Here is a 25,047-nt window from a genome sequence, read left to right as displayed (position 1 = left end):
GCTGGCTAATTGGAATTCAATCTGAGCTTGAGTAACAGGCAATTTCTAGAAAGTTACATTATATTTTATTTTAATAAAGTAAAATCAATTAAAATGTACAACTACAACTGACTATAACTTTACTGTCAATTAAACCCTTAAAGCAGGGGTCGGGAACCTATGGCTCGCAAGCCAGATGTGGCTCTTTTGATGGCTGCATCTGGCTCGCAGACAATCTTTAATAAAAAAAATAATAACGTTAAAAATATAAAACATTCTCATGTATTACAATCCATTCATTTCCTACTGCTCATGTTCATGGTTGCGGGTGGCTGGAGCCAATCACAGCTGTCCTCTGGGACAACACCAAATTTTTATTGAATAATACATAATGTACATGGGTTATTGTATGGCTCTCACAGAATTACATTTTAAAATATGTGGTGTTCATGGCTCTCTCAGCCAAAAAGGATCCCGACCCCTGCCTTAAAGCTAAGAATCCTTTTGTAAGATAAATTCTAAGGATAAAAATTTGTAAGTACAGATTATCTATAGTTATACCTGTTGTTTTTTTGCCTAAGAAAGCCACTCTTCAGTTACATCCTGTCAAAAGCACTTTTAAGTGCCTTCAGCAAGTTTCATTCTGTAAACCAAAAGCCTATGTTCTCTCAGTAACAAGTCATTGCTTGTATTTTTTCCCCGCCTTGATAACTGTTTTGCCTGAAAGTCATGAAGATTCTGGAAACAGACAAACTTAGATCCCCACTGCTACCACTCACTTAGGTGTATTCTTGTGCAGGTTATGAATGTCACTTGCTTCAGGTTACCTATCTTCTCCAATAGAGAGATAATCATACTTACTTTATAAAGTTGTGAAAAGAGTTAAATGAAATGATGTCAATGGAACAATAGCTAATACAATTCTTGGCTTATTCAATAACTGGCAACTATTATTATTCACATGCTACAATGAAAACCTCACCCACATTATTATTTGGTTTATTTATTTTAGTCTCCTGATTTAAGGCCTTCAGCAATTAAATTAAGTTCATAACACCAGGTTTCATAGCGATAAGCCATGCGGATTTGGGCTACATTTGTCCTCCGGATATCATTTCCACTAGGGCCTTCTTCAAGGTAATTGTTGCCCAGGAACCTTGCTTTCTCCTGTAAAGTAAGCAGAATAATTGTTTTTTCTTTTTACCCTGATAGAGACAATAATTATATCCTCCACATAGATTCCTTCCTTATGTTAGCCATTGGCAAAAGGAAACAAACCATTAAAAACACCTATCTAGTGCCTCAGTGGGTGTGGTCTGCTGAGACACAGTGCATTTTGTATCCCTTGCCCAAAAAGCAGGGCTGGAGAAACAGAATAATTTTTGTCTAGTCCCTGTCCATAGCAACTGCATGTGATTTGCAGAATATTATTTTCCCCACATGTATCCCCAACTCGTTTTTCAGTGTTCAAGTGGCCAGATCTAAACTCAGAAGGGCAACAAGGAAAAGACAGGTCTACCTCGTGAGAAAGTCCACATTGCAGAACGCTGTTCCTTGCCACTTCACACATGTCACAAGTACTCAGCTTGAAGACTTGGGCAGCAATGGCGTATTCTTCCATTAGGGGCTCCTTGGGTTATGTATTAAATGAGGCAAAAAGAAAGTGGGACAGAAGGGAAAAGAAGTGCATTAAAAGAACAGCATCTTGCACAAGAAGAACGGTGAAATAACCTGATTTGACTTTTACATTCTGGGTGGGAAACAGCAGCCCAGCAAAGTATGCTTGTGTTGCTTGCTATTCCATATGCCTACCTTGGTGAAGTGGAATTGCATTGGGTCATCTGTAGACAGGGAGATCACTAGCCCTTTCTGGAGAAAATCTAAAAAAGGGTTCTTGGCATATTCTAGAAATAAGCTGTTGTTACTTAATGGCGACATAGCGATCGGAATCTGAGCTAGGAAAAACAAGTACTGTAACACAGGACTCTGAAAAGCAAAAGGAAAAAGAAAATGATTTAAGGATATGGGAAAAAGGATACAAATGAGAAATGTTAAAACCCCATGGTCTACCTCAGGTTTTAGCTTTCAACAAATTATCACCTATTCTTTAAATCCCTAAGTGAAAAAAAAAATAGTTTTTAAGCGTAAGTACTATTCAGAATACAATGCTTTGGGTTCATCAATTTTCAGAAGCACTGAATTAGATGGTCTGTCTTTGGCAAAAGGCTTCACCTAAAAAGTCAAGGAAGTCTGACTCTCATGAGAGGCATTTTAAAAACATGCTATAACAAGAAATCTGGCCAAAACTAGCTTAAGATGAGCCAAGCCACCTCTCAATTATCCTTAGTGGGAGTCCTAAAATGGAAGTCAGGCGATCTGCAGTAACTGCTCTCTGCCACCAACTAGCACGGTAATCTTGAGGAAGTTGCTTTACCTCTCTGGACCTTTGTGAAATGAACTGCACTAAATAATCTCCAGAATCTTTTTTTTCAACTTTAATTTGATAGTGTTGATAATGGCTTGTGACTAGCTCAAATGAAAAGTTACTATTTAAAATTTTTTTTATTTATTTATTCATTTTAGAGAGGAGAGAGAGAGAGAGAGAGAGGGGAGGGGGGAGGAGCAGGAAGCATCAACTCCCACATGTGCCTTGACCAGGCAAGTGCAGGGTTTTGAACTGGCAACCTCAGTGTTCCAGGTTAACGCTCCATCCACTGCGCCACCACAGGTGAGGCTAAAATTTTTATTTATTTTTTTATTTATTTAATTTTTTAAAATTATTTTTCTGAAGCTGGAAACGGGGAGAGACAGTCGGACAGACTCCCGCATGCGCCTGACTGGGATCCACCCGGCACGCCCACCAGGGGGCGATGCTCTGCCCACCAGGGGGCGATGCTCTGCCCCTCCGGGGCATCGCTCTGTCCCGACCAGAGCCACTCTAGCGCCTGGGGCAGAGGCCAAGGAGCCATCCCCAGAGCCCGGGCCATCTTTGCTCCAATGGAGCCTCGCTGCGGGAGGGGAAGAGAGAGACAGAGAGGAAGGAGAGGAGGAGGGGTGGAGAAGCAGATGGGCGCTTCTCCTGTGTACCCTGGCCGGGAATCAAACCCGGGACTTCTGCACGCCAGGCCGACGCTCTACCACTAGGCCAACTGGCCAGGGCCTAAAATTTTTATTTTTAATTAGAGTTTACACTCAATATTATTTTATATTAGTTTCAGGTATACAGCATAGTGGTTAGACAATCATATGCCTTCCAAAGTATTCCTCCCAGGATTTTCAGTGCCCATCTGGCACCATAGTTAGTTATTACTTTCTTATTGACTCTATTCCCTATGCAGTACTTTACTTCCCTGGGACTATTTTGGGAGTACCGACTTGTACTGCTTAATCCTTATACCTGTTTCACCCAGTCCCACAACCCCTCTCCCCTCTGACTACCACCAGTCTGCTCTCTGTATCTATGAGTCTGTTTCAATTTTGTTTGCTTACCTAAAAAACTTACTATTCAGAAGAGAGCCTCTGACTCACCTTTTTTAAATTCAGCCCATGAGAAATGTTGTCTGCTGTCATGAACGCTGTCATGAGATGGGTGAGCGCTCCAGCTTCCCCACAGTGAGGTCGGAACAGAAACGTGTTCATGCCTCGCTCCCTAGGGAAACAGAACTATTGTTGTAGGACATACAGGTGGTTGACTAGGACCTGGCAACAATTCTGGGTGATTTACAAGAAAATTTGGTAGAAAAATGAACTCTCTGGAAGGGTGTCAACATGGGGCATACAAAGGATTCAGCAAAACCAGCAGTTCCAAATCATAATCTTAATTCTTCCTAAACACATACTTTTGAAAAAGAGGCAGCAGAGGATGTGAGGGTATAGAGGAAAGTGAGGATTTGATTACTTGAACAGAAACATCTGCAATTTCAACAGGAAGTACACCAACATCACCATGTCCTCATTTCTCCTACTCATACTTTAAGGGGGGAAATGTTTCCAGAAAGCCCCATAATAACATTCCTCTATTTAGTCTTACTTAGATCTGTCATAAAGGGGGAAATGTCTGGAGTTTTATAATAGATTGCACAGTGATTACTGTAAATTACCATAAACTTCGAAAGAGCAAGAATTATGAGTGTTACTGAAGGCTCCAAAATGTCCATTCTTGTCCCCAAATAAATACAAAGACACTGAAGAAAAAGTCAAGGGAAAAAAATTTCTGATTTGGGCCCGCTGGAAGCATCTCAGCAATGCAGTGCAGGCCCTTGCCCACCTATGGTACCCATGTATGAGGGGCAAGTTGTGTCAAATAGGTTCTCCCTGCTCCAGGTCCTGTCTACTTACTTTCTCAGGCTGTTGAGCACCACGATGTTTGCATACATGTAGTAGGCATAGTAAGTGTAAGATGGGTTACTTCCCGTGGCCCACTCCTGGGGCTTGGGGCTCTTGGAGGAGAACATGTGGCCACTGTGTTTGGACTCATCATCCACACTGTCAAAGCCAGTAATCTGTCAGGAAAAGTGAACCACACAATAGGTTCAGTCTGACTGCAGGGTCCCGGCCCTCAAACTTTCCGCTTCCAGCAGCAAGGACCCAGCGTTAGAGATAAGCACCAAGGGCGAATTCCAGCCAGGGAGGTGGGCTGGTTACCGGGCAGCAAGATGAAAGCCAACAGGGCCGTGCTTACATGCTTGAGGAAGATACTGAGGTCTTGGTGGGCTTGGGGGTTGATGGTGGCCTCAAATATTGGCATGAAAATATTTTCCAGCATCTTTCCAAAGTGTGGAAGGAAATTCTTAGCTCGAAACACATCACTAGAGGCAAAATTGAAGAGACTTTAGGAGGACAGGAAGGTTTTTAGGGCTGATAGCCCCAGTATGAGACAAGAGGACCAAATGCCATGTTCAGGGTAAGACCCAGTATGTCCATCCTAGGTCTGTCCTGGTATACCTCCTTGGTTACCCATAAAGAGGGATTCAGTTGGGGATGGGCATAGAAAGTATCAATTTCATGCTGAACCATGTGCCCCCATCTCTTCTGCAAATCCTCGGGTCGTAGGAAAAGTAAAGCTTTACAGCTAAATCCAGGGAGGGAAAGAGGAGTATGGAGACTACAACATAAAGGGTTCAGTTATTTATGTTTGGGGCATACAAGATGGTGAGCGTGGCACGGTTAACACGAAACACTCTGATGTGCTCTAGCCAGGGGCAATCTAACAAGCTCTGAGAATATCACTCAATATGTGCCTGCCTTTGTTCTAACTGGCCAGACTATTGGCTAATTTAATCCTCATAACAACTTGATCAGTAAGTACTGTTATTACCCCATTTTAAAGATGATAAAACCAAGACACTGCCTGACCTGTGGTGGTGCAGTGGATAGAGTGTTGACCTGGAATGCTGAGGTCGCAGGTTTGAAACCCCAGGCTGGACCAGTCAAGGCACATATGAGAAGCAACTACAATACTATGAATCGATGCTTCCTGCTCCCTCACCTTTCTCTCTCTCCTCTCTCTAAAATCAATAAATAAAATCTTTAAAAAAACCTCTATCTCTAAAAACAACAACAAAGACAAGGCACAGAGAGGTCATGTAACTTGCCCAAGGTCACACAGCTAGTAAGTGGTAAGGCCGGGATTCAAGTATAGCCAGTCTGGGTCCAAGAGTCCATGCTCCAACCATCACACCTACTGCCTCTCTGTCTTAATGATATTAGATGGAAAGTATTATTCTGGCCAAAATGTTATTTTTTTGGCTAAAGAGACAGGATAAAAATCTTGCATTGTCACAGAGCACATAGAACATAAAGGTAGGTGGCCAGAAAAGATATAAACACTTAAATTAGATAGATGCTCAGTGACACTGAACATTTCTGGGGGCCATGAGTAATTAGCAGGTGGTGATAAACACTCATTGATTATGGAGAACTTGATCCCTCGCTGATGAGACAATCAGCAGACAGTGGCAGTGGTTCTGACACAAGGAAGCTACATTCCAGGACAGATAAGAATGGGGAAGAATGAACTGGACACAGAGGGGAAGGACAGGAGAAAAAAATGTATAGTAAAATGTATATAGTTCTTATCCTAGCTAAATTTCCATCATTCTCAGTAAGTTATTTTGTAATCTAAAGTCTAGTGGTGTGTGTGTATGTGTGTGTGTGTTGTTTGTTTGTTTGTTTTTGCAATAGAGAGAGGGATGGATAGGGACAGACAGACAGGAAGGGAGAGAGATGAGAAGCATCAAGTCTTCATTGTGAGACCTTAGTTGTTCATTGATTGCTTTCTCATATGTGCCTTGACCAGGGGGCTAATAGCAGTGCTCAACCAGCAACTTTGGGCTTCAAGCTAGCGACCTTTGGGCTCAAGCCAGCGACCACAGGACCCTGTCTATGAACCCATGCTCAAGCCAGCTAACCTGCGCTCAAGCTGGTAAACCCATGCTCAAGCCGGCAACCTCGGGGTTTTGAACCTGGGTCCTCTGCATCCCAGTCTGATGCTCTATCATGCCACTGCCTGATCAGTGGCATGTGTTTTAAAACAAAAAGTCTTGTGTTTTAAAACAAAAAAACCTTCTGTTTAGAAAACTGAACTGAAATGATCATTTTAACTTCTGTCTATGGTCAGGAGTGCTGAACCCAGAGTGAACAAAACCCGGCACCCATGACGCAGCACCCAGTACTGAGGGCTGTTTAACGAAGCTGATTTCTGTCTAGATATGCTGCATGTTTCTTGTTCGTGTAGAGGAGGTGAGGCTTCAGGATTCTGATGGTCAGATACATACTAGATCCTGGGGACCTGGATCATCCATGTCATGTTGGGGCAGTAGATGCGGTTGCGGACGAACCAGGTGGAGAGTTTGCTCCACTCGTCAGGACTACGGCCGTAGATTGACAGGCGGGGCTCAGCATGCTGGTACTTGGCCTCCACGAGGTCTGCACCTACTTCCTGCAAAGCCAAGAGAGGAGTCGGAAGCCAGGAATTCCGACAAGTAAATCAGGGTTCAGCCTTTGGGGTCTAGGGACAGGAGATAGGGTCTAGGGACTTAGAAGAAGGGAAGAAATGTTAGAGGAAGTCAGTGGAAAACTGTCAAGGTTAATCCCTGGCCAGATGGCTCGGTTGGTTGGAGCGCATCACAAATTGCAGAGGTTAATGGGTCAATCCCTAATCAGGGGACATACAGGAACAGATGTTCCTGTCTCCCTCTTTTTCTCTCCTTTCCTCTCTCTAAAATAAAAAAAATAAAACATTAAAAAAGATTATCAAGGCTAAGACCTAAGAGAACTGAGTTGAGGGGAATTTAGTGACGGTAAACGACGGATAGGACAATGAAGTCTAGAGCGTGAAAAAGTCAGACTAAGCATAATGGGATATCCAAGACACCTGCAAAAGAAATCCAGCTTTTCATATGCCCCCTACCTCCCAGAACACACAGCTCCCAACACCACGGGTAACTCCTGCTTCCTCATGCTCAGGCATCGTGAAGCTGAGGGTGATTTCCATCCCAACTCTTCCTGAATTTACAGCTCCAAAAGCCTGAGAGAGCCAGATCCTTAATCCCAGACCCACACTTTTTTTTTCCTCTATCCTAGGAACAAAGGGCTTTAAAAATCAGGACAGTGGACATTTCAGAAGAAATTCTTGTATTTATTTGTGCAGTGCTTGGTCCTAAGGATAGCATGCTTCCTCTCTCCTTCCCTTCCTGCTTTTCTTTCTCTCCTTCCTTTCACTCCTCTCTTTCTTCCTCCCCTTCCTCAAGAACCAGGCCAGGTGCCCTAGATCCGGTGGTTCCTCCTCACCTTAATGATAGTGGCAAAATATTCCCCATCAATGTAATTGTCTGTCTTCAGGTAGAGGTCCCGTAGCTCACTTGCACCTACAGGATTGTATTTGTCATTGAATTTATCAAAACGCTGGAAGGTTTGGCGTCCCTGAATCAGGAAACAGGAACACAAGTACGTATATCATTACCAAAGCTGCCCAGACACAGAAAGGTAGGCAGCGGTCATAAGGAACAGGGGCCTGACAGCAAGGGAAAGGGCTGGGCTCTTAGAACGGAATCTGGGGCAGTTGTCAAATGAATGAACTTCAAAATTGTCTGTAGTGACTTTAGTCAGCATGGGAAGCCAACATGGCTCTGAGAAGGGAGGTTCCGTAGTAGAAAGGCACATGGGTTTCTGAGTGTTTGAGTGAAACTGTCATTATCTTTTCAACCTACAGCGTGAACATCCAAAGAATCAACAGTCAGGTCGTAGGGATGCATTTTTAATTTAGCAAAAAGTTCCTTTAGGGTCAGATTTTTCTCCTTGGTGCTATAGACCACTCTTTCAGCATCAACTTGGTAGGATTTCTTAATAAAGCGCAGAAGGTGCTTCTGGTTCATGCAAGCAGCTGCATGGATATGGGTGTCCACCTGTGCGTACGTTCAGAGAAAGAAAAGCGAACAGTCAGCCCTAGTTATATTGCTCTGTTAGAGGCTCTGGTGCCTGCAAATCCCTCTGTGGTGGGAGAAAGGACTAAGTAACAAGGCTGGGACCTGACAGCTAGTGGAAAAGGCCCAACAAAAAAATAAAGATCAAAACAACAACAAAATTCAACCAAACAAAAAACTTATGGCACCTTTTTGTGTCCTTGTAAGGATATGAAAGGTTAGCCTGGGTGCAATAATAATGTCTGCTTTTCTTGGATAACTGTACATTCAGCTTACTTGCAGTTTACACTTGGTCCACACAGAATTCTTGGGGACCATTCTCTATCCCTGAGACACATTTGGAAGTGAAGTAGCTACCACAGTTTATAGCCCCAAAGGGAGAAAGAATTGAAATTATGAAGCCATGGAAGAGTGACAACATGGATGAGTTTAATATATATATACTGCTCACAAAAATTAGGGGATATTTTATCGCTTCATATTTACTTTGAAATATTTTAGTGGAGTGGAGATGGTAAGGCAGGCCCCTACATGTGCTACAACCGAGATCCACCTGGCATCCCCATCTGGGGCCAATGCTTGAGTACCAAACCATTTTTAGTGTTTGAGGCTGTCATGCTCAGAAAGAGCCATCCTCAGTGCCTGGGCCATGCTCAAACCAAGTGAGCCACTGGCTGTGGGAGGGTAAGGGGGAGAGAAAGGGTGGGGAGAAGTAGATGGTCATTTCTCCTGTGTGCCCTGACCAGGAATTGAAACTAGGATATCTATACACCAGGCCAATGCTCTATCCACTGAGCCACCAGCCAGGGTCAGTTCAATATTTTTATAATTTACAATTTTATGAGATGAAATTTTGATAGATTTTTGCCCAAGGTTATATATACAGGCAGCTGAGCTAGGAATTGGTCCCAAATCTCTTTCCTATCCTCACTTCCTTGCAACTGCTTAAATGATCAGACACATCTTGGAAGTGTTTCTAGCTGATGAGTTTTCCACAATCATTAGCTCATTGGATATCCACAATCCTTTTGTGAGCTAGAATGAGCAGATACAATTTCCAAATGAGAAATATGAAACTCAGAAATATTTAATCACTTCCTCCCATATCTTACAGTCAGGAAGCAGAAAAAAAGGACTAGAATAAAGATCTTTCAAATCCTAGAATAGAGGGTTTTGAGGTTTTATTTGCTTTTGTTATTTTTGTTGTTGAGGATTGGACGTTTTTATGGCAAGAATGGGGTAAACCTGGCCTGACCTGTGGTGGCGCAGTGGATAAAGCGTCAACCTGGAACGCTGAGGTTGCTGGTTCAAAACCCTGCACTTTCCTGGTCAAGGCACATATGGGAGTTGATGCTTCTTGCTCCTCCCCCCTTTCCCTCTCTTTCTCTCTCTCACTCTCTCCTCTCTAAAGTGAATAAAAATTAAAAATAAATAAATAAAAAAAATAAAAAAAAAAAGAATGGGGTAAACCTTTCTATATGGAACTCATACAAGTGGCTTTTAACTTTTTAGACATAATTGGTCTGCTTTCACTAAATTCCACTGAATCTGCAGAAATCTTACAATAATTAAAAAAACATTATCTTTCTTGTCCTGCTCCAGAAAGACTAACTGGGTTAAAGTTTTCTCCCAGGACCGACCTCTGAGCAGCGAAATGGTTACCTTCCTGCAGTTATAAAAGTCCCGGTGGGCGTTGTTCTTGAGCTCCTTTAACTCATCCATCTCGTTGAGCATCTCGTGGACCTGGAACTTGGAGGAGAGGAACTTCAGGCGCCGGTGGGTGTAGGTCTTACTGTGAAAAAGTAAATCATATGATTCTAAAAATTCCAGACATCTAAGGAAAACAGTCACAATTTCAAAACCATCACGGCCCTTAACAACTACAGGAAACAATTATTAGAACAAACGTTTCAGTTTACTCTGGGTTCCCAGGGCTTAATCTTTTCTTCAACATTGGATATAATAATAAGGGAGGAGGTGGGAAGGCATTTAAAAATCAGGGGATTATAGAATTGTACCCCTGAGATCTATATAATTTTATTAACCAATGTCACCACCCCAATAAATCTAATGAAAAAATAATAAAATTAAATAAAAATGAAAAAGTCAGAGGAGATAGTGAGGCTGAAGGTGAAGGGCCCTGGCTTTGGAGTTGGCAGCTTTGGGCTTGAGTCCTGGCTTCGTCAACTGTGTGACTTTGGGCAAATTACATAGTCATCAAAGTCTTAGCTTATAAAACTGGAATGATAAAAATACCCACTTCATAGCCCTGGCCGATTGGCTCAGTGGTAGAGCGTCGGCCTGGCATGCAGGAGTCCCGGGTTCGATTCCCAGCCAGGGCACTCAGGAGAAGCGCCCATCTGCTTCTCCACCCCTCCCCCTCTCCTTCCTCTCTGTCTCTCTCTTCCCCTCCCGCAGCGAGGCTCCATTGGAGCAAAGTTGGCCCAGGCGCTGAGGATGGCTCCATGGCCTTTGCCTCAGGAGCTAGAATGGCTCTGGTTGCAACAGAGCAATGCCCCAGATGGGCAGAGCATCACCCCCTGGTGGGCATGCCGGTGGATATGGGTCGGGTGCATGCGGGAGTCTGTCTGACTGTCTCCCCGTTTCCAACTTCAGAAAAATACAAAAAAAAAACCCACTTCATAGAACAATTGTGAGGAGTAAAAGAAATCATGTACATGGAAGGTTTAACATAGCATTTAAACATCATAAGCACTTAAAAATACTTATTTTTGCTATCAAGAGCCGAAGTAAAAGGTTAAGTCTCACTAGACACTTACACAGGTCCTTGGGCAATCAAAGCAAGTAAAAAATTCATATCGTCTAAGAAGGAGTCCAGATTGGGGTAAGGAAGTGGCTTGGGCTCATCTTTGCTGGCTGCTTCTTCATTAGGGTAGATGTAAACGACACCATCCTTCATTTTGAGGTGATAACCCAGGTTTTCTGGGAGGTCATCTGTTCGGAAGGGGTCTTCTCCTTTCTTCACAGGAGGGGTAAAGACTTTTGATTTCAATAAAACACAGAGTAATATATCAGCACATGGGATAAGTGACCACATAAAAATAACCAAAATATGAAATACTGTAAAATCTCATTCATTTGGAACACTGTACATCATAAGTTGTCATTATCTAGAGCTAAGCTAAAGTTTATTTTTACATTATTTTTTAAAAGTGACTGAATTAGTAGTATAAAATAGCTATAATATTTTATCTAGTGTAAGACTAATCTTCAAGTATTGTTTACATAATTGATATGTTACAAATAATTTTAATTATTTACTAAAGTTGGCTATCAAAGGCTTCCTTCTGTTTGGAGTATTTTATTAGCTTATGAGATAATTGCATAGAAATAAAAGTAAAACTATATTTGAAAAGTAGCATTTGGATTATTTTGTTATTTAAACCAACCTCATCTATCAGTCTTAATATAGTCTTTTTTTTTTTTTTAAGTGAGAGGAGAGGAGAGAGTGAGACAGACTCCCACATGGGCCCCAACTGGGATCCACCTGGCAACCTCCGTCTGGAGCTGATGCTTGAACCAACTGAGCTATCCTCAGCACCTGGGGCAAATCATTATTTTTTAATGAACTTAATTATTACAGCAGTTTTAGGTTCACAGCAAAATTAAGCACCAAGTACAGATTGCTCATGTACCCCTACTCCCCATCACCAATGTACACAGATCCTATTAGCATTCTCTACCAGAGTGGTACATTTGTTACAATCAATAAACCTACCCTGACATTGCATTATCACTCAAAATCTATAATTTATATTGGGGTTCACACTTGGTGGTGTACATTCTATGGGTTTTGACAAATGTATAATGACATGTATACACACACCCTTACAGTATCACAGAATAATCACACTGCGCTAAAAAAAATTTTGTGCTCCATCTAGAGTGGTTTTAACATAAATGGGAATATAAAATACATTTTTATAGTAAGAATTATAGTTCTTATTGTAATTATTCCCACATACAGTTTCTGCTAAAGGGAGTAAGAAGGGATTATATGGGCGAAGGACTCCCTTTTTCTCACTGTTTTAACCTAAGTGAGCCAGGAACAGAGTCTACACTGTCACAGTCTTGGAAGCACTCATCCTTTTGCTTTCAACAAGTATGTGCCCAACATCAGAAAGTCTCCTGTTTACAGCTGACGACTAAGACGCCAGACCGAGAGAAAAGGTAGAAAATGTTTCCACATTCTTCTATTCAAAACTGGGTAATAGAGAACAGGAGAGAAGTGAAACGGCATGTTGCTACATGAAATATTAATCTTCCTTATCCTAAACATAGGAGAGAGATAAAGTGTAACATAGGAGAAAGAAGGGCAGGTCAAACATCCTAAATGTCAATATTTTAGAAGCTAGGTAAACCAATTGTATGAGTCACCAAACTGGACACATGTTTAATATGGTTTTAATATTAAAAAGAATTACAGAGAGGAAGTTGTAGAACTGGAAAGCTTTGACAATATAGGAATTTGAAAATTCAAACACCTTAAATATTTGCCTCCTCTGAAATTTCAATTCCAGAAGTATAACCCTAAAGATATAAAGATGTTTATATAAAGATGTTTATTATAGCGTTGTTGGAAATAGGTTTTAAAAGTCAGAACTTTAAATGTCTAAATGTAGAAATTGGTTGAATAAATTATGATATAGTTACACAATAGAAATCTGTGAAATTATTAAAATGTGTTTGCTTAAAGATATGTTCTTGACTTTATACAAGGCAGAAAGTAAAATGTGATCTATGTAAAGTACTGTGGAAAGTTAAATCATGTCGTTTACTTTTATCAAAAGTCAGAGGAAGGCGGGTAATGATGGTATTTGGGCTGCATCATGAAGCAGGAGGTTGGATGTGGGGATCTGGAGATACAGGGAAAAAGTGTTGGGAAGGGCAGTGTAGGCAAAGGGAACAGCATGGCAATAGTACAGCGTCAGGAAAGCGCTGAAATGGAAGACAAGAAATACAGTGTGTCCGTAAAGTCATGGTGCACTTTTGACCGGTCACAGGAAAGCAACAAAAGACGATAGAAATGTGAAATCTGCACCAAATAAAAGGAAAACCCTCCCAGTTTCTGTAGGATGATGTGGCAGCATGTGCACATGCGCAGATGATGACGTAACACTGTGTATACAGCGGAGTAGCCCACGGCCATGCCAGTAGAGATGTGGGCGGTACAGAGGAAAGTTCAGTGTGTTCTGTGGCTCGCTATATTCGAATTCGTGACCAAAGTGCAACGTGAATATCGGCGCGTTTATAACGAAGCACTACCACATAGGAATAACATTCCTCGGTGGGATAAGCAGTTGAAGGAAACCGGCAGTTTGGTGGAGAAACCCCGTTCTGGTAGGCCATCAGTCAGTGACGAGTCTGTAGAGGCTATACAGGATAGCTACCTAAGGAGCCCTAAAAAATCTGTGTGTGAGCCCACATCAAACTGCACTGAATAGGTATGAAACTGGGAGGGTTTTCCTATTATTCGGTGCAGATTTCACATTTCTATCGTCTTTTGTTGCTTTCCTGTGACCGGTCAAAAGTGCGCCATGACTTTACGGACACACTGTACTTCAATAAGAACAGAGTTCAAAGGTGGAATAAAGGAGCTGAGTTTATAAATATGTTGAGTGTGCAAGTCGAAAAATTAATAGGCACTTTAAACGTAGTTAGGAGGCCACATGGTGGTAGCCTTGAATACTAGGCTAAAAACGGAACTCAATTTTGCAGTTAACGAGGAGCAGTTAAAGGTTTTTGTCAGGAGAAGAATGTGCTCAGATCTCTCTTTTAATAACTGCAATCAAAGTGAGGATGCACCAAAGGGAGTGAGATTAGGTTTTCACCGAGTAGTTAGAACAACTATTGCAATCATTTAAACAAGGAGAGAAGAGGCTTAAATTAGGTTTTGGGAAATGCTGAAGAGAAAGAGGTTTTGAGAGATACTGTACAGACTGAGTCAGGTAATTGGACACATGGGCAGGAGAGAGAATGGAGCCAAAGGTGACTATAATATATATTCTTTTATAGATTTTTAAAATTTTATTTATTGATTAATATGAGAGAGAGAGAGAAAGGAACACTGATTTGTTTCTCCACTTATTTATGCATTTCCTGGTTGATTCTTGTATGTGTCCTGACTGTGGATTGAACCCGCAACCCTGTACTATGAGGATGATGCTTCACCCAAATGAACTACCCAGCCAGGGCTGATATTATTTATAACCTAGGGGCATATTTAATACTTAGTTGTTAAACTTAAAGATATATTCCATACATTATAGAAGAAAGTTACTTACCTGGATAGAAGTTCTCATTTGCTACCCAAGCCTCACCCTCAATGATCCGCAAATACTTGGAAGGGGTTTTAGGGAACCTCTGAAAGGACTTCTGCATGTATTTCTCCCGGATGCACAGTGCCCGATACAGACCCTTACAAACCATTTCAAAATCTTCAACTGTAACCTGCCAAGAACATTTCAGGGTATCAGAATCACTCCTGTGAAAATCCGAGACATGGGTAAAGCTTGTTGTTGGCACTTCCCAGCTGTCCTGGGTGTTGCTGAGCTCCACCTGCTGCTCCCTAATTGACTTGGGCCCTGGGTCTCCCTCCAGGAGTAGGTCCTGAACCTTTTCTCACTCTTCACCCATTTCTACAAAACACCCACACCCATTTCTACAAAAACTTACCTGTTGGATGAGTCTTTCTTTACTGTCCTGTGCTTTTTTTTCCTAAATAGCAGTGATTAGCAAATATGATTAAAAGATCCTATTCTAATATGGAAAATCTTTTCTTCCTTCTTTCTTTTCTCCCTTCTTTCCTTCCTTCCTTCCTTCCTTCCTTCCTTCCTTCCTTCCTTCCTTCCTTCCTCCTTTCCTTCCTGATAACAGATGAACATTTTTTTGGTACTTTTCCAAGTGAGAAGAAGGGAGATAGTGAGATAGATTCTTGCATATGCCCCTACAGGGATCCCCCCGGCAACTCCTGTCTGGGGCCGATGCTCGAATTAACCAAGCTATCCTCAGTGCCTGGAGTCAACACTAGAACCAATTGAGTCACTGGCTGTGGGAGGGGAAGAAGGAGATAAGGGAGAGGGGGCAGGGGGAGAAACAGTTGGTTGCTTCTCTTGTGTGCCCTGACCAGGTATTAAACCCAGGATATCTATATGTTTGTCCAACGCTCTATCCTCTGAGCCACCAATTAGGGCCATGAACATTTTAAATATGGGCATGTGAAGGCAATATATCAACTTAAAGACAATGTGACTCTGATTTGAGAATTCAAGCCACGTGCTGCAGTGAGGGAGATATTTTGGGATGAGTAGGACATCATGCATCCCTCAAACCAAAGCATGCATGCCCTGCCTCCATAGTTTTAAATAGGTCCGAACATCATCCTGTGAGAATCGTTCTTTTGGATGGTTTTAAAGAGAACTTTATCAGTGGCTAAAAGTAGATGGTTTCTAGAGTAAGACTGTCTTGGAACTACTGGATGTTTCCTAGAGTGGCCGATTTCCCCTGCTCCATCCCTGACTCCTGGCAGGGCTCAGCGGGCCCAAGCAGTTATTGAAATCACTGAATGCTCATCATCAGAATCAAAACACTTTCTGAGACTGGTGTAAGCTTGTTCCCAGTGGTTTGAGGTCCAGATAGTGATTCTAATCAGCTGAACTCTTTTTAAAGACCTGCTGCCCTGGGCGAGGGAGTCCAGCATAGGAGCTAGGTCTGTAGGCCTGCTCCCGCTGGCCTGCTTGTTTTGCCATCTAATGGGCCACCATCTTTCAGCTCCTGAAGGGCAAGAGCTAGATCTTATTCCCCTTCGTGTCCTCAGCACTCAGCACACGATGCCTAGCTCAGAGTAGGAGCTTAGTACGAACTGATCGAACTGAATCAGTGGTTATCAGGTGTCAGCAGCCTTGAGAACGCATCCCTGATTCCCCTTTACCTCTTTGTTCAATTAACAGGGTGAAGACTGACTTGGGCACAGACTATGTCCAGGTGGAGTGTTGCTCAGCAGCTCAGCCACGTTCATCCAACAGGTAGAGCAACACGCTTGGTTCTTCAAAGACTCCAGGCCAAGGTGTCAGGTGCCCTCCAGCCCCCAGAGGAGGAGCGGCCTCTCCCTGACTCCTGTGAGCCTTGTCCTCCTCCTGTCTTCCTTCCTTTTGTTCCTGTTTTCATGTCTACCAAGCACAGAGGTATCAAGTTTGTCTCCTTATTTTAATGTCTTTTTTTTTTTTTAGAAAAAAAAGGAGAACAGTAACAGAAACATCCGTTTGTTTCTATATGTGTCCTGATTGGGGATTGAACTCCTAACTTTTGCACACTGGGATAATGCTCTAACCCAGGGGTCCTCAAATTTTTTACACAGGGGGCCAGTTCACTGTCCCTCAGACTGTTGGAGGGCCGGATTATAAAAAAAAAACCATGAACAAATCCTATGCACACTGCACATATCTTATTTTAAAGTAAAAAAACAAAACGAGAACAAATACAATATTTAAAATAAAGAACAAGTAAATTTAAATCAACAAACTGACCAGTATTTCAATGGGAACTATGCTCCTCTCACTGACCACCAATGAAAGAGGTGCCCCTTCCGGAAGTGCGGTGGGGGGGCCAGATAAATGGCCTCAGGGGGCCGCATGCGGCCTGCGGGCCATAGTTTGGGGACCCCTGGTCTAACCACACAAGCTATCTGGCCAAGGCTGATGCTGGGTTTTTTTGTTTGTTCGTTTTTTAACTTTACAGTTCTCCAAACTCTGCTCATTATTCTGCTCTGTCACTTTTAAGTATCTGAGGACTAACCCTAAGTGGGTCAGTTACATGAGAAAGGGGCTTAGGACTTGTCACGAACGAACACTATATTTGGAGCACAGACCGATGGTTAAGCAGTTTCACCAATACGATGCTGATTCTGCAAGTCCATGTGGTGAAGATTTATTAACTAACCAACTGTTCCGGGTACAACAGGCAGGTCAAGTTGTTTGTGACATGAGTTTACTGTCCCTGCGGCATCCGGGAGTCTGTTCCAGGGAATACTGTATTATGTAAGCGACTGCAGTGAAACTGGAGAGGACAGTTGGTGAAAACGCTCCATGACAATTTTCTCACCTCTCTCTCATCTTCCTGTTTTTTTTCTGATCTCTCCACTCCTCTTTTCCCTTCCCCCTTCTTTCTCCCGATCTGTTTTCTTGTATTGGTTTACGCTGCCTGCAGCCTCTCTCTCTAGTCTTGGCCTGGCCTGGGTCCGTCTTTCCCCAGGAACTCCCTGAGCCTCCTGGAGGCTTCTTTTCCTGCTCTGAGATGCTGTCAGTGAGATGAGCCCACGAGCTGCTCTCTTGGGTACTTTGGCCCAAATCTGCCCACTGTATTCTGTAACACACACACCACATTCTATTGCATATTGCCCACATACAAGCAATGAGACAAAGGAGGAGAGATTATGCAGGGTGATGAAAGCCAGACAGAAATATAAGTCATGGCATATTGGTGTTGATGAAATGCAATAAATAACATATAACAAAGGGCAGGTGAGCTAACCCCTTCCTCAAAAGGAAGGAGAGGGTGGAGAGGGGAACAGATGGTTGTGGAGAGGATACTTGACGGTGGAGAACACACATCATCTACAAAGACAGATGATGTACTGTAGAATTGTCACCTGAAAACTGTATAATTTTTATTAACCAGTGTCACCCCAATAAATTCAATTTAAAAAAAGGGATAAGAATGGCCCTGGCCGTTGGCTCAGTGGTAGAGCGTCGGCCTGGCGTGCGGGAGTCCCAGATTCGATTCCCGGCCAGGGCACACAGGACAGGTGCCCGTCTGCTTCTCCACCCCTCCCCCTCTCCTTCCTCTCTGTCTCTCTCTTCCCCTCCCGCAACCAGGGCTCCATTGGAGCAAAGTTGGCCCCGGGCACTGGGGATGGCTCTATGGCCTCTGCCTCAGACACTATAGTGGCTCTGGTTGTAACAGAGCAACGCTCCAGATGGGCAGAGCATCACCCCCTGGTGGGCATGCCGGGTGGATCCCCGTCGGGCACATGCGGGAGTCTGTCTGACTGCCTCCCCATTTCCAACTTCAGAAAAATACAAAAAAAAAGGGGGGGGGAGAAGGGAAGAAGCTGAAACAATCAAGCAGAGTGCCTTCCCAGAAGGTGTGGAGAGCTGTGGGGAGTCACTCACCCCAGAGGCGTAATCCCCGGTGATCTGCACTCTCTGAAAATCGGGCACGGTCTGGTAGGTTGGAGAAGAAGAGATGTATTCATCAATGTGAGACATTTTGGTGGAAGATGTCTCACTTTGTGGAATGGACAGATTAATTGTCTTCCGTCCAAAGAAACGCTTTTTTCTGGATTTGGAAATGAAGAAAAATAAAAGGATTTATCATTGTGATGAATTGATGTTTCACTATACAATTTCATTTTGAGGACTGAAAGTGAAAATTAAAATGTGGGTATGATCCAACACTGTGGGAGGAGATATCACATGACAGTGTCCCCTTCTTCCTGGCGCAGTGGGCCTTGGGGAATATACCAGAAGGCCTTCAGCATGACATTGTTCTCCACAGGTGTCCACTCCGAGCAGAACAGGCAGTATGGGGACTGCTGTGAGCACAGGCCATGTCAGTTACTACCTGTGCCATTTTGTGTATATTCCTGAAATTCTCTAAACTTCTGTCTCCCCATCTGCAAAAACTGGTGTAATAATGCCTACCTTATAGGATTTCTGTAAGACTTCATGTATATAAAATTCCTCACACAATAACTGAAACTTGTAAGTTGCTGATCAATATTACTTCTTTAAATCAACAAGTACTTACTGAGTTTAACCCTGACCCAAGCCTGATTTTGGGTCCTATGAGGGATGCCAAAGGAAGTGGATCGTTGTTCTTTCCTTAAAGACATGAAACCAAGAGAGCCTGACCTGTGGTGGCGCAGTGGATAAACCCTCGACCTGGAACACTAAGGTCACAGGTTTGAAACCCTGGGTTTGCCTGGTCAAGGCATATATGGAAGTTGATGCTTCTTGCTCCTCCCTCCTTCTCTCTGACTCTCTAAAATGAGTAAATAAAGTTAAAAAAAAAAAAAAAGACAGCAGAATGACCTTTTCCCCATGAAGCTGGGTGGGATGATGGCTATGAGGAAGGGGTGCCAGGTAAGTGATCAGTGTAGGTCTGGGGATGAAATCGTGTCAGACCCTGAGTAGTAGTGTAGTTCAAATAAGGAAAAGTGAACAGATTTGTGGAGAGAGAGCTATGAAGGTGGTTGGGGGCGCGCAGTAATTCTGCATCAAAGGCAGAAGATGGGCAGGGCATGGAGGCAGAGGGCCTGAAGGAGGTCCGGCCAGCTGGGGGTAGCGGAACACTGAGCTGGCGAAGGGCAGAGTTTGAAGATGAGGCTCCCAAGTTCCAGTTCCTGTACCCACCAGGCGTAGGGTGAGTGTATACACAGCAGCTATCAGCTCACTTTGCTTTGGAACAATTACATAGTAGCTCAGGTCCTCTTGCTTGGGTGGATAAGGAGGCTTCAACTAAAGGGGGCTGTAAATGAGGGTAGGAGGGCCACTGTTTTCTTCCTTTTTAGTCAGTGTTATCTTGCCCTAGAGTATATAATGGGGGAGAAGTTACAATTTTCTGGCAGAGGTCTTGCTCTGAGTTGAACCATCATTCAGACACATTGAACCATCTATCCTGACAATCCCCCTTCCTGTGTTTCAATGTACAAAGTATTGTGCTTGTAGCACTTACCTTTTGCTTACTGTGGAGGTGGACTGAGACTCCAGCTGGAATATGTGTGCTTGCATCTCAAGGTGGGAGATCGGGCAGATCTCGTCCACATCAAAGGGGGAAATCTCATGACGGCCTCCCTCATCTTTGACTTCAGAGGCAAACACTTTTTCAGCAAAGCTACGCATTGCATCATCAAGTTCTAAAAGAGGTGTTCCATGTTAGTATTCAAGCCCTTTCCCACAAGTCATCCAAGAGCTTCTGCTATGTGTAGGCACCGTGCTGAGCACTGCCCTAGGTGCATGGTGCCCTGCTGTCTGACCAGTGTCGCAGATACATGACGGGAGTCGATGCCTACTCTCTCTTTTAGTGGCTTTTGTGGGTGGCTTGGAAATCCATTTTCAGAAACACAGGTCAGATTCTTACAACACATTTCAGGGGGGTCCAAGGATGGGTTTGGGCTCTTGTCGGACTAGCTAGCTCTTAATGTAAGATCATCTTATCTGGCAGGGCTAAGTTTGATATCATAGCAACCATGTAGCACAGCGGACTGTTTTGGGTGGTTTTGAAGATGTATATAGGGTTCTCGGTCCTTGGAGTTTTTCTTCCTAAAGAGAACCAGTAATCTAAGTACTTCTGGGGAAAATGTATACTTTAGGGACTTTCTTCTTCATAGGAGAAAACATTGTTTTCTTCATATTGTTTCTATCACACATCACAACTTCCTTTTATTCTTCTTCAAAGACTGACAACTTGGAGATATGCTAGTGTAGGGGGGAAGGGTACCACTGAAATTTACTCTCTAGTGGTGGGAGTCCCATTTTTGTGGACATGTGGCCTCCGATAATGAGTGAGCCTTAGAAAACCATTTTGACTTTTAACATGCTTTAATCTTAAAATGGGTGGAAAAGGTGACCTTTAGCTCAGCAATGAACAACTCCAAGACTCTTAGGATATACGAAAGGGTGGTGATGGCCATCAAGCATTCTACTGTATCTTCTAGATAACCAATCGTTCCCACCCGATGAGTCGTTACCTCTAATACTTCTAAATGTCTCTTGTTTTTTTATTCCGGAAAAGCAAAGGTAGCAAATAATGAAAATGGTAAACAGTTATTTGGAGCAACAGTAGAAGATAAGAAACGTTCTTCACATGACGAAAAGCAAAGTGCATGCAAAGAGGAAGATCCCCCCACTCCCGCCCCATCAACATCAACGCCGGTCTCCGAAATGCCACATTCGCAATTCTTACTTAAGAGTAATGTGTTCAAGTCTGTGCTCTGCACTCGCTAAGTCCTTCACCTTCTCTGCCTTATCTGTGAAGTGAGACTACGAATGCCTACCGAACCTCTCTCACAAGGCTGTCGTGATGCGCAGTGAGTTCATGTACGTGGAGATGCTTTGAGGAAAGTGAAGCACCAGAGTAAACTGAATGATGTAATTTGGTAGCCTTGTCAGACAGCTATTTGGTATTTTGGGTTAGCTTTGGGCTATTAAGGAAATGATAAATGATCTGACTTATGACTTAGTATAGGCTGAAGCACACATCGGCAATGACAGTAATCGATTCATAACATCACCAGCACTAACAGTCAGTCAGCCAGTTTTCAAAATGTGGCTTGTCACAGCCAAATAACAGGAAGCCCACTCTGTTGGCTGAACTTCATGCATCTATTTGTTCCATTAAAACTCAAGCACTTTCTGAAACTGAAAAGCACCTTTGGGTGCAATGAGTAGTTCTTTGGCAAGCACCACGGTCCATGAAGGAACAAACCAAACATTGAGTTGGTACTTTTGATGGCCTGAGAATGCCTCCCGCCTCGCTGCCAGCAGGTCCCAAGAAGCTGTATCGTATCTCCCCAAGCAGCACAAGCAGGCACATGCGCCTCAAGCAGGTATGGCAAGCAGAAGTTAGGAGAGGCTCCATGCATCATGAAGGGCAAATGGTAGCAGGCCAGTTGGTTATGATGATGAGGAAGATGAGGATGAGGACAGTGGTGTGATGTTGGAGGTCTCTGGAGGACAGTATGAATTGGATGCCGAGGAGCCAAACCCAGCTTGCTTGAGATCTGGCTCTTCCAGAACCAGCATTTATTATCTGGGACTGCACACGTCTGTCTGTTTTATATTCTTAAACATTATTGTTTCTACTAGGGTTGTACTTCCTAATCCACTATAGACAGTTGAAGAGCTGAAACTCTACTCTCAAGAAGCGGTTTCCATGATGACCAAAAATTATACGGTTGATACGTCCTTCCACTGAATCAACCAGTTGTTTTGACTTTATGTAACCACAGTTGAAGTTTGACTCATAATTCAAGAGCTCTGCTTTTCAAAGATAATTCAGTGGTGGTGATTATGGGAAGGACGGAGTGAAACTGGAATTTCAGAAGATGAATAGATAATATTTGGTGACAACCTGAATTCATGGACTAAAGGACAGATGACACCCACGGGGTCGTGTAGAAAATCGCCTGAGCTCTTTTCTGAGCACACCATGTTTGAGAGAATGGAGCATGTGAATGCAACTGTCTCGAGGTTAGGACATCAGAATATGCAGGACAGAAATCGGAAGGGCGAAGTGGAAGGAACACTGGGCTAGGAGTCAGGAGAAGGGTCCATGGCAGCTGGCTGGCCTGGGGCAAACCACAGAATCACCAGGAGCTTGGGCGTTCATCATCATAAAAGGCGAGTGTTAATAATAATAATGTCAACTTCAGAGAACTGTTACAAAGCTTAAACAAGAACAGAATAATATTGACTGTAAACCGTGAGAGAAAAAACCCGATTAAATAAGAAATACTTTAAACACTACACAGTCTTAGTCAGAAGTTGGAGATTATTATTAACATTGGAAGTGCAAGACCCGAGAAGAGAAAGATCATGCTTGCTCTTCACCCAACAGATTCAGAGACGCATGCTTATTTCTCAGCAGTGCTTTATGAGTGGGAGGCGGGACAGGTTGTGGGCCTCTCATCCCACACTCCTCATCTCATAGAGGAACTCGGAGGCAGACCGACAACCGTCACCAGGCAGCTAAAGGACAAGCCATTTGAGCTGGAGGGCAATGTACATGTAAAATTACAGTTTTCTCTAAAACAGGTTATTATTTTATCTGGTCACAAAAATTCACCAAATTATTATTATTTCTTTTTTGCATTGGAGTTGAGGGTTTACTAAAGCAAGACTCAATAGATCTCCCAGGCCAATCTGTGTCTAAAGAAGATGAATTTATTTTAAATGATCAAATAAATGTCCCATGAGATTCACTTTAAAGAAATGGATTTTTTTTTTTTTCAGTCCGGAAAATCCATGAGTTCATTTCCTATGCTGTGGGATACTTATGGTCATTGTTAAGCTTTGTTGGCTTTCAATGGTGTCGTTTAGTAAACACTGCTGAAAAACACCCATGTTTCTGAATTGAGATATAGTATCTTTTAAGAATTGATACTTTGGCAAATGGCAGGAAAAATAGTCCAAGATACTTACGTTTTTCTTCGGCTGTATGAAGTAAAATAGAACAAGATGAAATATATAAACAAGTCTCAGAAATCATAAGGGCGACTAACCAGTGCTTTGGAATAGAAATAGGTAGACAGATACAGAAAGGGCTGGGTGGAGTGTGTTGTTACAGCTCTTTCTCCCACTGACCTGCAATTTGCTGCCGTTAGAAAACCCTGGGAAAATAGTCCTTATACGTCTCTTCGCTTTATTTCCCTTTCTAATATGTCTCTTTAAATTTATGTTTATAATCATAGAGAGGTACTCTTTGTAAAAATGTGATAAAAAAACAAACAACAAACAAACCCCGATCAAGAGGAACGGGAACTCTTATATGATGCTGGTGGCAGGCAAACTGAAACAGCTCGTCTGGTAAACAATCGAGTAACACCTAGCAACCACTGCCAAGAGTCTATCTATTCTAATAAAGTAATCCTACAACATGGGAAACCTTCAGGTGCAAATTGGATTCTCGGAGCATATTTATACTCACAAAAAAAATTGTAAAGAACCTAAGGAATTGGATAAGAAATTTAGAATATTATACAGCTGTTTAAAATGATGTTAAAAAATTAATATAAAATGATGTTTAGAAAGGGTTTGGAAGACTATGGTAAATAATTAAGTTACCAAGAATGTAGGTAGGATTTAAAGTGACATGTATAATATAATCCCAATTGTGTGTTTTTAAAAAGTCTTTACATTTGCAAAGAAAATAGATTGAAAAGGAAAACACTAATGTGTTATAAGTGGCATCTTTGGATGATGTAACTGTGGTAATTTTTTTTGTTACTACTTTCCTAAACTCCCCAATTTCTCTGAGTGTTTATTACTTTTATTTTTCAGTATAATTTCTTACTTTTTATTTCATGTGGAACATGTATTACCTTTATAATAAAAAAGACTTACCATTTATTTTAAAAATTACTGTGTACAAACCTGGATTGTGACCCATCAGAATACATGGACTGGGTTAATATTCCATTATGTTCCTGCTTGTCAGCTAATACTGTAATTAGAGACATTGTACGGACCCTTCTTGGAATTGTGGCCATGAAGGTTTTGTGTAGCAGCCGATAGATATTAAATATCTTACACAGTTTTCTACTGGGATTATGAAGTTTGCTACCACATGGTAGCTTTAGAAAATTACCTCCCTCCCAAAACTAAAAACAAACAAACAAACAAAATACCCTCAAGACTTGAAAACCTTGTCTTGCCTCTTCCTGAAATGTATATATTAAGGCTGCCATAAATCCTAACTATCAGCCAGAGCTGACGTGATAGTTAAAGAAATGGTTGCCTATTAAAAGAATTGTGCTCTTCAAACACTTTTGCACACCTACCTGTAAGTTTCAACAGAGGCATTGTTGCTGGATCCTGGATTCTGGGAGAGCACAGTGGAAAGGAGA

At 42.5% G+C, this 25,047-nt stretch overlaps 1 protein-coding gene across 2 annotated transcripts; it reads right to left on the bottom strand.

The window, feature by feature from the left end:
* Nucleotides 1-966: 966 nt before the first annotated feature.
* Nucleotides 967-25,047, bottom strand: AMPD1 (adenosine monophosphate deaminase 1). Of its 2 annotated transcripts, XM_066246503.1 has the most exons (16): nucleotides 24,982-25,047; nucleotides 23,624-23,635; nucleotides 20,157-20,337; nucleotides 18,593-18,758; nucleotides 14,708-14,873; nucleotides 11,183-11,402; nucleotides 10,065-10,194; nucleotides 8,190-8,384; nucleotides 7,771-7,902; nucleotides 6,756-6,919; nucleotides 4,661-4,787; nucleotides 4,318-4,481; nucleotides 3,508-3,628; nucleotides 1,792-1,965; nucleotides 1,499-1,609; nucleotides 967-1,146 (listed from the first exon to the last, which is right to left on the bottom strand). In XM_066246503.1, the coding sequence occupies exons 1-16, from the start codon at nucleotides 25,001-25,003 to the stop codon at nucleotides 988-990; spliced, it is 2,244 nt and encodes a 747-aa protein (XP_066102600.1). In that variant the 5' UTR covers nucleotides 25,004-25,047; the 3' UTR covers nucleotides 967-987. The 2 variants fall into 2 exon arrangements, with proteins under 2 accessions (XP_066102600.1, XP_066102601.1); XM_066246504.1 differs by lacking the exon at nucleotides 23,624-23,635 and having other exon boundaries at nucleotides 24,982-25,040.

The sequence above is a fragment of the Saccopteryx bilineata genome, chromosome 11 (assembly GCF_036850765.1).
Source record: "Saccopteryx bilineata isolate mSacBil1 chromosome 11, mSacBil1_pri_phased_curated, whole genome shotgun sequence".
NCBI lineage: Eukaryota > Metazoa > Chordata > Mammalia > Chiroptera > Emballonuridae > Saccopteryx > Saccopteryx bilineata.
This window is presented reverse-complemented; position numbering and strand designations above follow the sequence as displayed.

What these genes read in the sequence shown, in the direction of transcription:
- AMPD1 (XM_066246503.1), bottom strand. Translation starts at nt 25,003, where the DNA reads ATGCCTCTGTTGAAACTTACAG. An exon ending in CCGGGGATTACGCCTCTGGG is followed by an intron (nt 14,874 to 18,592) that starts GTGAGTGACTCC and finishes TGTTCTTGGCAG; the next exon opens with GTTACAGTTGAAGATTTTGA. An exon ending in AAATGAGAACTTCTATCCAG is followed by an intron (nt 11,403 to 14,707) that starts GTAAGTAACTTT and finishes TGAAATCAAAAG; the next exon opens with TCTTTACCCCTCCTGTGAAG.